Source organism: Caenorhabditis remanei, chromosome III (assembly GCF_010183535.1).
Source record: "Caenorhabditis remanei strain PX506 chromosome III, whole genome shotgun sequence".
Lineage (NCBI taxonomy): Eukaryota > Metazoa > Nematoda > Chromadorea > Rhabditida > Rhabditidae > Caenorhabditis > Caenorhabditis remanei.
In genome coordinates this window covers 3,292,737-3,308,577 of record NC_071330.1, presented here as the reverse complement: position 1 = coordinate 3,308,577, position 15,841 = coordinate 3,292,737, and the positions used below count along the sequence as shown (strand labels likewise).

Genomic DNA, 15,841 nt, shown 5'->3' with positions numbered 1-15,841 from the left:
TTATGATTTTTTAACCCTTTTTTTCCGGTTTCCAAACGGGATGGTTTTGGAAAAGTTTCTAAATGCCTCAGTTTTAAAATTTCTGGTTGCGAGATGTCCGTCCAGGTTTGAAATGTCCGGGCTTCAAACTTTCTCAGTTTTGAAACGTCCTGGACTTTGAAGTCCCGTAACTCTGCTCATTTTGCTCTTAGCCAAATTTGAGGACATATTTCGAATCCTCGTGAATTTCGCTTTTCAACCGTATAGATTTCCCTTTAAGAAATCTTTACACCCCCTCCCCTCTTCCAAATTTTCCCACCGCCCAACCTTTTATTTATTGCAAATCAAATCAACCAAAGAACGCATCCCTCATGTCAGAAAAAAACTTCTCACACTGCTGCGATATCTAGCGAATAAGACATTACAATCTGCCGAAGAGTGAATCTACATTTGACTACAATTCGAATTCGAATCTGTAATACCAATGATTTGCTAGTTGGTAAATAGTCACCTACAACATGGAATCCGAACTTTTGAATCTGACGAACATTCTTTCATTTCAATTCAATTAAATGAATGAGCTGATAACCCTTTAGCAAATATACTATGTCTACACCTCGCCAGCAAAAGAACAATATCGTCAAAGATCAAGTACCTTGACCTTTAAGTCTAAAAGTCTTTGTGAAAGGCGAAACTACAAAAAACCAAATGACTGTAAACAACAATTGTCTTTTCGACCACAACAACCCAATAACGTAGGCAATTATCATTTAGGTCTAGGTCCCCCCAGCCTTAAACATGTCTGCAGTTCTGAATCTAGGTCAACCAATAAATAAGTCGAAAAACATATTTCTGATCAGTGATGATGATCGATATGAAGGTCGATCATTAAACTTGAACATTTCGGGAAAAAACTTTCTGGAGATAAAGTTGAGTTTGCGTAATAAAACTGAAGAACGATAGTCGGCCGGTGATGTTGTTCGGAGCGGTGTTTGACGTTTACACCGGGTGCAACATTTTTGTTTTTTTTTTCGATTTCGCTCAATTTGGTTCTGAAATTCGGAAAGATCTCTGGTATGGAAGATCTAGAAGGTTCTATTGTCGAGACGTTAATTGACAGTGTGTTGATTTTGGCACGTCAAAACTCCTGTCTTTAAGTTCATGTCACGGAGTCGGAGGCTGTCCCATGGTTTTGATTTTTTCCAGCTGTACAGAACAAGTCAAGAGCTACACTTTTGTAGTTGACAACTTTTTTGTACGGGCTCTCCATAAGCAGTTATACCACAATTGAGTGGGGGTACCCCGCCACATGCGAACTGGGCGACTCTTGTGTTCGAGAGAACGCTATGGAGTCATAGACTGTCCGATAGACTTAATTTTTGCAGGGTGTATAGAACAAACCAAGAGCTACATTTTTATAGTTGACAACTTTTTTGTACGGGCTTTCCCTAAGAAGATGTTGCAGTAGGCACCTGGTGCAAATATTACACAGGCCCACTTCGCAGGACCACAACTTTCTATGGAAGACTCGTTTGAAAAAATTGTCAACTATCAAAATGTAGGTCCAAATTTTTTCTATATATGTACTGTACAACAATTGTTGCTGCGAGACAATTTTTGGACTTATAGTACGCTCTCAAAGTTTTCTGAAAGTTCCGAAATTGTTTACGTACATCTCTAGCCTCAATTTTTATAGAATCCCGCGCAGAATTCAAAAGAAAAACTTTTTGTTTACAAGCAAGTCTAGAATCTTCTTCGTCCTTCATACTCAACAACCCCCTATAAACGACCCCAATTTGTGAAATGAATTCTCTGCCCGCAGCATAACTTCCTGCTAGCTTACCGCGAGTCATAAAACCTTTACTAAAAGTCCCGTTATATGAATCATAGCACCCTTTTGTATGTGTATGTGTGTTCCAGCCAACTAGTTAGATATTGTCGAATTGGTTCAATGAGTAGGAGGGGAGCTTGTTTCTCTTTATTCTTATCATCTCTCAAACAAACTAATACTTCCCCTCCACGGGAGGCTCCTACTGTTTTTCTTTATTTTCTCTCTCTTTCTGTGTGACTCAAATGTTTCTCTCTCTCCAGCTTCTTTGCATTGTCGGCATTCCAATGTACCTGAGAATTTCATAATACATATCTCTCTATCACTATCTCTATCTCCGTCTCAATTATCAAATCATTATGTCCGCGCGGAAACGAGAGGAGCGAACGGAGACCTTCTCCTTTTAAGAAAATGCGATGAATCATCACTCTCTGCTTCTGCATGAAACAATACGCATAGGGGGGAAAGTGACGCATGTGAGAAGAATTCGCGTCGCCAGCCACCACAGCGGTCAGAAACGAAAAACGTAGAAAATTTGAAAATATAGGTATTGTTGTGAGGTTTTGGGAATACGAGGATTTTTGGAACTTTCCGAAATCGGGACGATTTGAAACCTGAGAAAAATTTTGAGTCACGTTTCCTAAGTCCTGAGTAAAAGTCCTGAGTAAAAGTCCTGAGTAAAAGTCTTGCCATGTTTCTCAGTCGAACAATTGGATCAAATTGCACAACAGTTAGCTCAAAAACTCAACCTTTCCAACTTCATATCTCAATTACATTTGACAAACTTCAACCAAAAAGATAATATGGTTTCGAAACGTTCCATGGTAAGAAGCACATTCTTCCCCTATTCCCCCTTCCAGAAACTTCATGCTAACATTTTTATTATTTCTCACTCTCTTTCCCGGAACCGACTGATTAACATCATGGCGCCATCACATAAAAGTGTTGATGCTGCTCCGCACGATCATCATCATCATCATCATCATCGTACATAACCATCAACATGACCATCATGGCGCCATTCTTGCAAGAAATATTCTCTTATCAGCCCCCGAGCCACACAATAATCTTATCAGTCCGACCGCTTTTCTCGTAAACCATCGTTTCTCGTAAACCAACCCTTACACCGCCAAGAATGACTCAAATTTGATCTGGACCCACCCAACACCCAGTTCTACGTCATCACCCGGTATGACCCGCTACCTGATGACGTAGGCAGAGGCACATAGAGACCGCGAGACAGAAGAGTACAAAAACCGTACGGTAATCCGGTCCATAAATAATTGGCATTCGGCCAAATACGGTTGATGACGTAGATGATTCTGAATCACTCACACACACATACACAGAGACCGATTCAATTCTAATGTCTGCTGCTGCTGCATTTGCAAAACGACCGACAAGCTTCGTCGTATTCTGAAGACCAATTACTTTCGCTTTTCCTCTCCATTCTAAAACCACCGTAACATCTTCGCTGAATGTGTCGTTGACAACCGACGTTGAAGACGAACAGGCTTAGCATACGGAGTTACGCAATATCAGTTGGGTGTGCATCAGGTGGTGGTCCACTTTTTGTTAATATGACACCCAGGGGGTAATTATGTAAGTGCCGGAGTTCCGGGAGATTCGGGTCAGATAGTAGAAGACAGTGGGGTGCCTAGATGGGGTAATGTGTGCTATGTGTGCAAGAAGAGGTGATAATTGTTGTTAGGCATACTTGTCAAGCCCCGAGCAGAGCCGGACCGGGCCATGTCAGCAAAATCAAGGTTCGGGTACTTGGCGCCAAAGTTCAAATTTCAAATTTTTCGCGAAAAAGTGAAACATTTCAAAAAATCGGTTCATTTTTTGAAGCCGGCCCTTCGACATGGTCCATCGGGACTTTCCGGGCCTTGACAAGTATGATGTTAGGAGGGTTACGGCCCATAAGAGTATTGAGCTCTGAGAAAGAGCCCTGGAAAGTTCAAGACTTCCAATTCTTACTTTTCAAATGTTCCTCCTGTCCGCTTCCCATCTGTCTCTTTATTCTTATTCTCACCTCCTCGAACCACCCATCTCTTCGCACCACCACCCCCCTAATTACACATATTACGTACAGTATCCCCGCGTGGTGGTGGTGGTCCCGCATATTTGAATAAGGAGGAGGAGACACGGTTTTTGGCGGAGAGAGATGGATAAGTGGTACCTGGGTATGCGTAAGGATTAGAGGTTATGAAATCCGCCGACTTTTGATCTCAGATCTGAGATGCGGGGGCTACACTTGGTAGTATCCCCATCATCAATCATGTAGCCTATAAGTTCCCAAAGTCTACCCAAGGTTGCCAGAAGGAAGCTCATGACGTCCCTGAAAGAATTCCCAGAATCATAAGGAACATCCCGAGATCTGTGTCACCATCTCTGAAAAAATGGAAAAAATGCCTCTTTGCCCACCACTATACAAACATTTCCCCTGTCTCGAGGAAAGCTTGACCATTCGTGTCTAAAAATGCTAATACCCTTCCAATCATATGGTGTTCCTGTGCTTCTTCACTCCTCTCCGATCAGATCAACACATGTGACCAATCACCTCTCCATCCGAGTGAGCGGAGTCACACACTGTTTCTTCTCCATCTTCTTCCTAGACATTGACTGTTTTTGTGTTGTGTTTGTATATAGTGACTTAACCATGTTAAATACCATCAACCAACGACCGCAAACAGGATGCTGAGAAAGAAGTTTTAGGCCATTGGCGTATTGTATGTGTGTGCTGCCTCAATACCTCACAGTTATAGACCGAAAATAGACAAACTGGTTGAAAAAGGAGGGAAGCTTTCTCCCTCAAAATGTCTGTGTCTCCTATTTTTTGACAAAGTATCATAGATCAAAAAAACAGTGACAGCTGAGAGAGAGATGATCTACAGTTTTTCATATTTACGACTCGACTCGAAACAATCCGTTTTTTATTCTCTTCATGCGGTTGTACTACGAAATTGTTTTTTGTGTTTTGTAGACAAATGTTGGAATGTTGACTGGAGGGAAGGCTAAAATCTGCGAAAAGACTTAGAGAAGAATTTCGGAAAAAAGTTTTGAAAATTTCAAAAAAACCGAAATCCGGAAAACCTTTTTCTTCCCCGAATTTTGAAAATCTGGGGAAGAAAAAATAGGAACGAAAAAGAAATTTTCCAGTATACAATATTTTGAATGAAAGCTAGAAACTTGATGGTTCTAGTTAGGATTCATAGCTACATCAGAAGGAGACCTAGATGTTTCGATTTTCGATTTTTGCCAATTTTGCACTCTATACACTTTAAGACTGTGTTTTGTGTCTGTCGTTGGAACACACAAACACACTTTTCTTTTGTACCACACACATTAACATGATTACTCACGTATAGTCTGCTGTGCCTAAGTATCATGATTTCCAAAAACTTTTTTTGGGCTTTCTTCGTTCCAAAAAAAGAGCAAATATTTGGATAGGAAAGTGAGCAAGCTCTTCCCTCTTTTGTCCATCATCCCCCCGGAAGAACCCGAACTAAACCGGTCCGCCACTTCCTATATGACCTTTTGCGGAAGCGCCGCACGGTCCTCTCCGCGTTAATCGACGTTGCGGAAAAGAGAAGGATTGCGAAACATTTCGTATTCTTATAACCATTACCCCCAGTTGGCAATAAGGGAAATGTAGATTCCGCGCGGAAAAAGTTAGAAGACGTTGACTAAGACCACGTGGATGGTATCTAATTTATTGCATCATGCTGTCGGATTCACCACCAAGTTTGGAGGTTTGATTCGACAGATTCAGACGATCAAAAAGAACACTATCATGAGATCGGAGACCAAACGGCGAGAGGATTTACACGGCGTCGTAGCCAAAACCCGAAATCTGCTAGGTTAAGGAGCTTATCGTTTGCAGCCAGGGGGAATAGGAATAGTATTTTGGATTTCGAACTGGACTGGTCTCTACGTGATCTTTCTAGAATATTGGAGACTATTCTACCGATAAAGTTGCCGTGGGGACTGATAAAAGGACCACTGTAGTTTTTGTACTTTGTACCCTTCCACAGGTTTTTACCCACCCACCCCGCCGAAGGGTTATCAATCTGTCAATAAATATATATCTTTTAAAGATCAGAAACTGGTTTCTGCACCCTGTCTCTATTTAGGTTGATAAGAATAAAGAGATGAGACGAAGATCACAAATAAAACACTTTTGTTTATTGTTGTGTTTGCATCATTTTCTAGATAGGTGACCTTGTTGCATCATGAGCCTCTAGGGGACTGAAACGCCCAAATTTTTGAGGGTTTTGGTTTTTTAAGACTATGCGGCATAGTCTATGCGGCATGGGCGTAGTAGAGGTCACCCGTAAACTATCTGTCTGGAATTTGTAATTCAGAGTTCAGTGAGAGACTAACTTTCAGGGCAACGTACTGGAGTGTTAAACCTGGATTTTATGTATAGAAATTTTATGCTGGGTGGGGTATCACACCTACCGTCTTATATGATCATTTGTCTCATAACTGAGCTAAGATGTTAGACCTAACCCCTGCAAGCTCGAAGCTAGGGCACTTAGTTTAGGACACCCGACCCATCGGGTCTTGCACCTTGCGGTCAACTAGATTTCAATCTAGCCCCGGCTCCCCGCCACCCAGATTCCCTAGATCTCAGAAAAAAAACGAAAATTAAGAGATCACAGCTGATGAGCAGTTGGCGAACGCTCCCTTCAAAAAGTACCTAGCGAGGGGTGGTCGACTAACGTGGTCCCCTGATTTTGCTTTCTATTATTTTGCTGGTCGATAAACTTTCCGTCGATAGAAAGAAAAAAGAAGACATCAAAAGCAGACACCAGCCCCGTGGCAACCCTAGGGGACAACCCTCTCATAGATCAGGTCAAGAACAACAATATGTGTGTGTGTGTGTTTCTCATCTCTTGATAGAGGTTTAGTTGAATGTTTACAATCGTTTAAATATGTTTTGCTTTTCTTTTTTTCGACATGATCTCTTCCTGTCGGCTCTCGGAGCATGTTTGTATTTGGTCTCAAACAGTTCTTGACACTACATACAAACATATGGAAGTCTCTCTTTCTCATTTTCCTCATATTTCATGAGCAACTCTTTTTTTTCGTCGCTTCTTTCCTCAATTCCTCAACTCCTTCCCTCAACAACAACGTGCTCATCTAGTCTCTCTAATTCTCTGTGTCTCTTCATCCCCCATCAGTCTCTCCATCTGATTCCCTCTCCCGCCGGGAAGACAACAGAGACGCAGAGACCATGCGACGGGAAGGGGGCGGAGCTTCATGGTGAAAGGGCGGGAGAGAGAGACCACCCTTCCTCTTCTTGTCAGTTTGTGTCACTCACTTCATACCGTCTTTATGTCTGCCGTTGTATCACCAATGGTCCCCCTACCTTTTAATGAGAACGTCGCACCTGAATGCAGGCGGAATCTACTTCCGAGCTTTGCAGCGGCTTCCCCTCGGCCACGTGCCGCAGTCACCCCATTCGTCCGGTCTTCTAGTCCGGCTCTCTCGAATTCCTCTACCACCTGTTCTTCCACTACTCCATCTAGGCCTTCAAGCCTTACGGATCTTCCAATGCTTCTGGCAAAGGAGGAGGTGGTGAAGTTCGAGAATCCAGAATTCGATGAGGATGAAACGCCAACTATACTTCCATGTAACTCAGTTGACACTCCATCCACATCCACTCATAACCCATCCTCCTCTTCTATTCTCGCTAAACTACCATTCCACTCTCTACTAAGAACACCTCTGAAAACTCCACTGAAAAAGTTGCCCCTGAAAACGGCGCTAGTCATCCGACCCCAATTCGTTGCCAAGGAGAATACAGTTCAGTTGGAGAGATTCAGACGGTCAAAGACCCGCCGATTCTTTCATCCGTATGCACAAGTGAGTTTCTTTCTGAAAATAGCTCTCTTTTCCAACTTAAGTCTCCTTTCACACTCTATCAGCTGTTGTCTTATCATACCGCCTGGTTCTTCTTCATAACTCTAAAATTCTCTGACTGATTCTTTGGCCTTGTTTCGATACTTCTAGTATTTTGTAGCCTTCCTCCTACTAGAGACCACAAATATTTCGAAACGTTGCGAAACCGTATACCTATGGTCTTGTTTTGGTCTCGGTGGTGCTGGACATCGTGTGCTCGTGCAAACACACGAAGGACCTCACTCTTCTTTTTCACACCTCTTCTCCATCCATCTTGCTCCCCACAATCAAAACCGGATCAGGGCTCTCTCTCTATTATTTGAGTTTCATATGACTCATCCCCCCCCCCCTCCCCCTCTATTCCCCAAAAACTGTCTCATTTATATTCCATAAATTTTGTTGCGGAGCCCGTGGGAAGTTTGAGCAGCACACCGGCTTCCGGTGGAATTCACAATTTTTACATTTTAATAAAATGCCGCCCTCTAGATCAGTGTCTAGGTCAACTCACGTCGCCACTACCGGCTAGACCCGGTAACCGACTCACTCGATTCCCGGGGTTTACGTAATTTTTACGAGTTTTTGTTGGGTTTTTATTTATCATCACACCGCACTTTTTAAGAGAAAAAAAACCCGATTACATATCGGAGACAACGCCCAAACCTCCTTCTCTGATAGTATATTCTCTTATCAAAAAAAACCCAAAGAATAAGAAAAAGTAACAAGCTTTTCGTGTCGTTCCAAAATTCCAAAATTCCAAAATTCAAATTCCTTTCCCACTTTCCGTGTTCGAAAAGAGGTGACCTTCTCTGAAGCATACAATGAAATGAGTAATCATCTCTCTCCCCTTTAGCTTGTAAGCTCCGCCCCCTCAGGCCATTACATTCAAATTCAAATGTGCATAAGTGCGTTGACCCCGATTGCGTTATCTTCACGCAATCTTCTTTTGCTCACTCAAACAGAAAGTTGTTGCGCCATCACCTCTACTCGACCCAGATGGTCCGAGTTCACGATTCGAAAAAGAAATTTTTGTGGGACGGACCATATACCATAAAGCCCTTGATGACGTAATGAGTTCTTAGTTCTTAGGCAGGACAATGTTCTTCAGAAGAGAAATGGCGCAACTAGGTCAATTATATCTTAGAAGACACCCGGCTTACTATGGCGCAATATAGTTTTGGATTCACCTTGACAACGCAATAGGTCAAGCCGAGTAGGCGGAGCCTCATGGTCCCTCTTCTAGATTTATTTGGTACCAGCCATTACGCTCTATTTGTCATCATACCTGGTGGTGACCTGTCTAGTACTCTCCTTTACTATGCGGTTACCCATTTTCAGAATTCTTTGGGAGAGGCTTAAGGTATTTCCAATTTCCTTACAATTAGTTGTATTATCTGTTCATACTTATAGACCTTTAGAAACAACTAAGAATCCAAATAAAAGTAATAATTCTTCCTTTTCTTGCAGGAAATCGGTGCAATCCAAGCACTCAAAGAAGTGGCCTCCTCACCCGACGAGGTCGCCGCCAAGAACGCATCAGAAGCCCTTACAGTAATCGGAGAAGAGGTGCCCTACAAGTTGGCTCAACAAGTACCCGGTTGGACGTGCGCCGATGTGCAGTACTGGGTGAAGAAGATCGGCTTCGAGGAATACGTTGAGAAGTTCGCCAAGCAGATGGTCGACGGAGATCTGCTGCTCCAGTTGACTGAGAACGATTTGAAACACGACGTTGGAATGGTTTCTGGATTGCATCGAAAGAGATTCTTGAGGGAACTCCAGACGTTGAAAGTGGCTGCTGATTACTCATCTGTCGACGAGTCAAATCTCGATAACTTCTTGATGGGTCTAAGTCCCGAACTGTCTGTCTACACATACCAAATGCTTACAAATGGAGTCAATAGATCACTTCTCTCATCGCTGACCGATGAAATGATGCAAAACGCGTGTGGAATCACGAACCCGATCCATCGGCTGAAGTTGACTCAAGCATTCGAGACCGCTAAGCATCCAGATGACGTTGAAGTCGCCATGCTCTCAAAACAGATTGATGTCTTCATCTCGTACAGAAGAAGTAATGGAAACCAACTGGCCAGTCTCATCAAAGTGCTCCTTCAACTTCGTGGATACCGAGTATTCATCGACGTGGATAAGTTGTACGCTGGAAAGTTCGATAGCTCACTTCTCAAGAATATCCAAGCGGCGAAACACTTCATTCTGGTGCTCACCCCGAACAGTTTGGACCGTCTTTTGAATGACGATAACTGCGAGGATTGGGTGCATAAGGAGTTGAAATGCGCATTTGAACATCAGAAGAACATCATTCCAATCTTCGATCAAGCATTCGAATTCCCATCGAAAGAAGATCAAATTCCGAATGATATTCGAATGATCACAAAGTACAATGGTGTCAAATGGGTGCACGATTATCAGGATGCTTGTATGCAGAAGGTCGTTAGATTCATCTCAGGAGAGCTTAATAGAACCACACCGACTACTAAAGAAGTGAGTTTCCCTTTTTTTATAACAAATTTTAATTTTTCTCTTATTCCAGATGCCAGCACTCTCCCGTAAAATCACTCAACAACAAAGATGGCAAGCGACGAACGTCATCCGTACCGGCACCTCGTCCAGAAGCATCAATAGCCGAATGGAGCCACCTACACCGACTTGTAAGTTTAAAGAAAACAAACGAATTATTTCAATTAATAATTTTTGTTTAGTCTTTTCAGTCACACCCAACGGCTCACAAGAACGTGCTCAATCCACGAGGAGGAAAATCCAATCGTCCGTGTCGACAGTCTCCGATCATGTCAGAAATAACAATTGAGACGACGTCTTCTAGTTGCTGCTCTTCATGTATTTATTTAATCTATCTATATATAATATGCCGGTTTTTATTAGTCCTCAACCCACTATCATCATCATCATTCAAAAAAAAACATCATCATCCCAAAAGTCTTTCAAAAATGTCTATTTTCTCTCCCAAAAAAGTTTTAATTTCTTCTGAAAATGTTCCAAACAAAACTGGAAAATCAAATCGTAGAATCTGTGATTTCAACCCTTCCCCCCACCACGTTATTCCTTCACAATAATAATTGTAATAATCCCTGAATAAGTTATGTGTGTTATATAAATACGACCAAAAAATGTTACAATTCCAATGTTTTCTCTTATTTTCTTTCACTTCTTTTATTAATCTGATCTCTTTCTTCCACCCATTGTTTCACTTTCTAAACTATTCCTTCTCTCTTTTCTCCCCCCAAACTTTATATTTCTACCACGTGTAATAATCGATCAAACCCAACTCAGGAAACAAAACCCACCCACAATCATTCAATTCTTTAACTGTTGTCCTTCTTTAACACTGAAATTTCTATCTTTGTTCTCGGGTCACTACCTACCCTCCCCCAGATTTCTATTGCACTTGTTTCTTAATAAAAGAATTGGAATAACTATCTTGTTCTACAGAGGGAAAGAATACAAGACTTGCGAAAAATCAAGAGCAGCGAACATCAAACGAGTGCTTCAGATCTGAAAAAGAAAAATAACACATTGATAACAATAACAATTTATTATTTGTAACAAATACAAATTTAAGCCTTAGCCTCAGCCTCGGCAAGGAAGTCGCGCTTGAGTTTTCCCATGAAAGCACGCTTCTCGGCGGTGGTCTGGAAGCGACCGTGTCCGGTCTTGGAAGAGGTATCGATCCACTTGAGGTTGATCTTCTCGTGGGCGACTCTCTTGGTTTGGGTGATGAGGGACTTGCGGAGGGTGATAAGACGCTTCTTTGGTCCAAGGATGGCACCACGGAGCATGATGTAATCCTGGTTGACGATACCGTATCTTGGGAATCCTCCCTGGAAATAGAACATTTAGTATTCAGCCAATAGAGAAATTCTTGTGAAGATGTTGTTCTCAGATACAAAATTGTCGCCATACAGAGTACGAATTGCAGACTTTCTCTTCATAGAACAGCATATTAACAAGAAAATCAAACTAACCATTGGGTTGATGGTCTTCTGGGTAAGATCGAACTCGGTGGATCCGTTGTTCTTTCCTTCCTCGGTGAGAGCAGACTTTCCAATCTTGTAGATCTTGTTGTTGATGATGGTTCTGTGATGGAATCCCTTCTGTCCGGCGCGAGCGACGGTGAAGGCGACACGGGATGGATGCCAGGCTCCAATACAGGCAACCTTGCGGAGACCCTTGTGAGTCTTGCGAGGAAGCTTCTTGGTGTGCCATCTGGATGTGACTCCCTTGAATCCGTGTCCCTTGGTGACTCCGATGGTGTCAATCATCTCGTCTTGAGAGAAGACGGTGTCAACTTGGATTTGCTTCTCGAGGTGCTCGCGAGCCCAGTCAACCTTCTGCTCGATGGTTCCTCCGTTGACTTGGATTTCAACGAGGTGAGCCTTCTTTTGGCGACGGCGAAGGATCTTCATCTGAAAAGAAATAATAGGTGAACGATGAATATTAAAAAAAGAAATGTACCTGAGTGTGAGCGATCACACGGATGGAAGAGCAGTACTTCTTCAGCTTGGCGAAATCAGCCTCGATGAGCTTCTTTCCGTCCTCGTCTTGCCACTTCTTGGCGTACTTGGTGAAAGCCTTCTTCTTAGACTTGGCCCTGTAGTTTCTACGATTACGAACGAAGTGCCTTTTAGCGTATAGGACGCCTTAGCCACTCTGTTCGTTGTCCTTCATATGCATAAGCACAGCGGAAGGCAACCGATTCAGAAACGCGACTGCAAATACAGACTTGGAATCACGGAACCATTGAATGAGTAGGGCCAGCACCAATACACCATAAAACATGAAAATATCTGTAAAATAAACTAACCAGTTGCTGTAGAAGCGACGGCGAGCCTCCTCGGACAAGTGCTCGGCCCAGATGGTGGTAAGAGCACGTGGTCCTTGTGGGGTGTCGATGTATCCGGTAACTCCAGCGATGACCATTGGTGGGGTCTCGATGATGGAAACAGCCTCGACGACCTCCTTCTTGTTAACCTTTGATCCTGGCTTGTCGACATCACGGACGATATGGGTCATACCGGCCTTGTATCCGAGGAAAGCAGTCAAGTGAATTGGCTTGCTCTTGTCATCCTTTGGGAAAGCCTTTATTCTTCCGCGGTAAGTGCGTGAGCGCTTCTTTGGGGTGAATCCCATGTGTCCATGTCTCGGAGCCGAGAACTTTCGGTGAGACATTGTTGTACCCTAGAAAATAAGAAATTTAATGAACTGCTTGAAGTGGAAAATAAAATAAAAACGGTAGTTGAACGGAAATTACGAAAATCAAGCTGCATTTGCAATCAAAATTAAATAAGATCCTTCTTTGAATAATTTTTTCCAATTGTTAACAAAAATATATACTTAAAAGACGAAGAGAATAATTCTCAAGGTCCTAAAAATGATTTAAAAAACTCCCTCTACTTTAAATTTCAATTAAACAGTGACTTTTGGAGCGAAAATATATGAAAATCGAACACTATGCGAATTTAGTAAAGTTTTTTTGCTAAAAATTACGACAAAATTCGACAAAAACTGAAAAATTTAGGACAGAAAAGAATTGAAATGAAGTTTGGGCCTAAAAAAATGTCGGCCGACTCTGCAAACACTTCGGCATACACTTGTGCGTCGGTGACACGCTCCACACGCTTTCACCGTATACCAGCGGAGTGTGCGAGTGTACAACATGCGCGGAATTTCAAAAATGGGTTTTTTGTTTCGAACCTTTCAAAATTAGTTTTAAAATTCAAATTTAAGGCTAAATTGAAGACGAATGATGAAAAATGTAACAAAAATTGAGTAAATATGCGGATTTTAATGTTTACTGTGTTCAAAACTCGAACTTATTACTTTGTTGCTGATAGTAAACCTTTCATTTCAATAATTAATTAAAACCCGGGAATGCATAAAGATAAAACACGTCTATTTAAATATGACCTAGAAACAGAAAAATGGATAAAGATATTAAACCTAATTATGCAATAAATTTTAACACTTGGATAATTTATCGATGTAAGACAATGATTTTTGAAGAACCGTCGCCAGGAGAGAATGATCCATATCTTCGATGTTTCCTGGAAGAACTGCTCGGATATCCTCGATTGTTTTGATCTTGGAGAGACACTTATTCTGGAAAAAATGATTTGAAACAAGATTTCTCGGGGTTTTGTTTAACCTTGACACGCTTCATTTTGTATCTCGCAGAGATTTCCAACTTCTCCTTCAGTGACATTTTGGATTCATTAATCAAGAACTGCTCGCATCGACGGTGAGCAGTCGGAGCGTCGTACATATCGGCGAGAAAGAGAATTCCTTTGATAGTCTCATCTGAAGGTCAAAAAAGTAGTTTATTGCTATTTGAAGATGTAAGAAATCACCACTGATTGCGTCTTCTCCGTGAAGAACTTCGAGGAAATTCTGGAAATCTTCCGGTTGGATATCTCTAAGAACTACTTCCGATTTCTTTGATTCTTGGAATTTTCCGAGAAGCAGAGAGTCGAAATACTTGGAATGGGAAGCCAAGTACAATTTTGAAACGTAGAATTTATGTTCACCGACAGCCAATGTGATATCTGAATACCCCTTTGTAGTTTCATCGAAATTTCTCAATTTCCTCTTTTTGATTCCACTCATTTCCAGAATTTTCACACGAGCCTCAATTGTCAATTTCCCATCAATCACATAGTTCTTCGACATCTTTCCAGAACTCATCAACTCGATTCCGACGTCTTCGTTATCCCAATACTTGAAGACGTGCTCTTTCGTCTTGGTACACATTTTGCCATTCGATGCGATTGTTTTCACATCGAGCACTGTTTGAATCGCGTAGTCGTCGTTGTCATTCGGATTGGTCATACTCAAACAGAGACAAACCGTTTTTCCCGCTTTTTTCAGAGACATTCCCCTGAAACATGCTTGAATTGTACCCAGATTCTGCATTGTCACTCAAATTTTTACATTATGCTTTTCAGTCGTCTCAATGAAAGAAAAAGGCAAATCGCTCTAAAAATTACGAAAATTCCTGTAAAAATTCTCGAAAACTAATGAAAATCTCCAAAAACCGCGATTTCCAACGGGAAAAATGAGCCAAACGCTCGATTTTGTCTGTAATTTTCAGTTTTTGAGAGTCTTCCGGCTGAAAGTTGGGGTTTTCGGAGATTTCGACTATTTTTTGATTATTTTCACAAAAATTGTGGTGAGAAAAAATACATTTTAATTCAGAAAAACTACTTTTCAGCGATTTCACATTCTTTTTCCGACCGAAATCAACGTTTTTGGCTCATTTCTGGCGAGTACTATTGTTTTTCATTCAACCAGACTGGATTTTCAGTGAAAAATCTGTCGAAAATTCTGAATATTCACCAAGTTACGTTGAAATGTTCCTCTTGCTCGCTATCGATCTGAATGATTTCGCCATTCAGAAGTTTCGGGACGTTTACGAAGACGTGCTTCAACACGAACTTCATTCTGAACGCTCCTGGAAATAATTTCCTCAGAAAAATTCGAAAATCGGAGAAAGTTTCGCACAATTTTAATCAATTTCAGCTGGAAACTATTCGATTCCCATATATATAATTCCTATTCTGGAATACGATAAATAAATAAAAAGCAGACTTGCAAAATATCGGCCCGGCCCGGCTCGGCCCGTCGGCCCGGCCCGGCCCGGCCCGGCCCGGGCCGGGCCGGGCCGGGCCGGGCCGGGCCGGTAGAGAAAGTTGCCGGCCCGGCCCGGCCCGGTCGGCCCGGAGTCAAAAAATGAGCACAATTTTTTCACAAAATTTTTCGAAATTTTTTGAAATTTTCATCAAAAATAGTCAAAAATCCTATGTACACTTGAGTTTTATCGATATGTAAAAACATAGTCGAAAATTCGACTTTTTTGCGAAAAAATCAAAAAAATTTCAAAAAAATTCAAATTTTCAAATTTTTGTACTGTGACCCGGGCCGACCGGGCCGGGCCGGGCCGGGCCGGTGAAAATTCTCAAATCGGCCCGGCCCGGCCCGGCCCGGCCCGGCCCGTTGCAAGTATGATAAAAAGGTTTTGCGATGCTGAATCATTTACTTCTTTCGGATTCAAATAAATTACTGGGCTGGAAACAAACACTGGAATTTAATTCTACA

General features: G+C 42.0%; 3 protein-coding genes across 3 annotated transcripts; 1 reads left to right on the top strand and 2 right to left on the bottom strand.

Moving 5' to 3' along the window:
• Positions 1 to 7,150: 7,150 nt before the first annotated feature.
• Positions 7,151 to 10,541, top strand: GCK72_008809 (uncharacterized protein; the record flags this gene model as incomplete). Its single annotated transcript, XM_053727054.1, has 4 exons — positions 7,151 to 7,681; positions 9,182 to 10,216; positions 10,266 to 10,383; positions 10,444 to 10,541. 4 exons carry the CDS (start codon positions 7,151 to 7,153, stop codon positions 10,539 to 10,541), a joined length of 1,782 nt encoding a protein of 593 aa, XP_053586631.1.
• A 766-nt stretch (positions 10,542 to 11,307) lies between these two features.
• On the bottom strand, positions 11,308 to 12,919 carry GCK72_008808 (uncharacterized protein; the record flags this gene model as incomplete). Its single annotated transcript, XM_003107570.2, has 4 exons — positions 11,308 to 11,571; positions 11,716 to 12,156; positions 12,206 to 12,341; positions 12,555 to 12,919. 4 exons carry the CDS (start codon positions 12,917 to 12,919, stop codon positions 11,308 to 11,310), a joined length of 1,206 nt encoding a protein of 401 aa, XP_003107618.1.
• A 789-nt stretch (positions 12,920 to 13,708) lies between these two features.
• GCK72_008807 (uncharacterized protein) lies at positions 13,709 to 15,186 on the bottom strand (the record flags this gene model as incomplete). Its single annotated transcript, XM_003107489.2, has 4 exons — positions 13,709 to 13,849; positions 13,896 to 14,047; positions 14,098 to 14,624; positions 15,083 to 15,186. The coding sequence occupies 4 exons, from the start codon at positions 15,184 to 15,186 to the stop codon at positions 13,709 to 13,711; spliced, it is 924 nt and encodes a 307-aa protein (XP_003107537.2).
• Between the last annotated feature and the right edge of the window lie 655 nt (positions 15,187 to 15,841).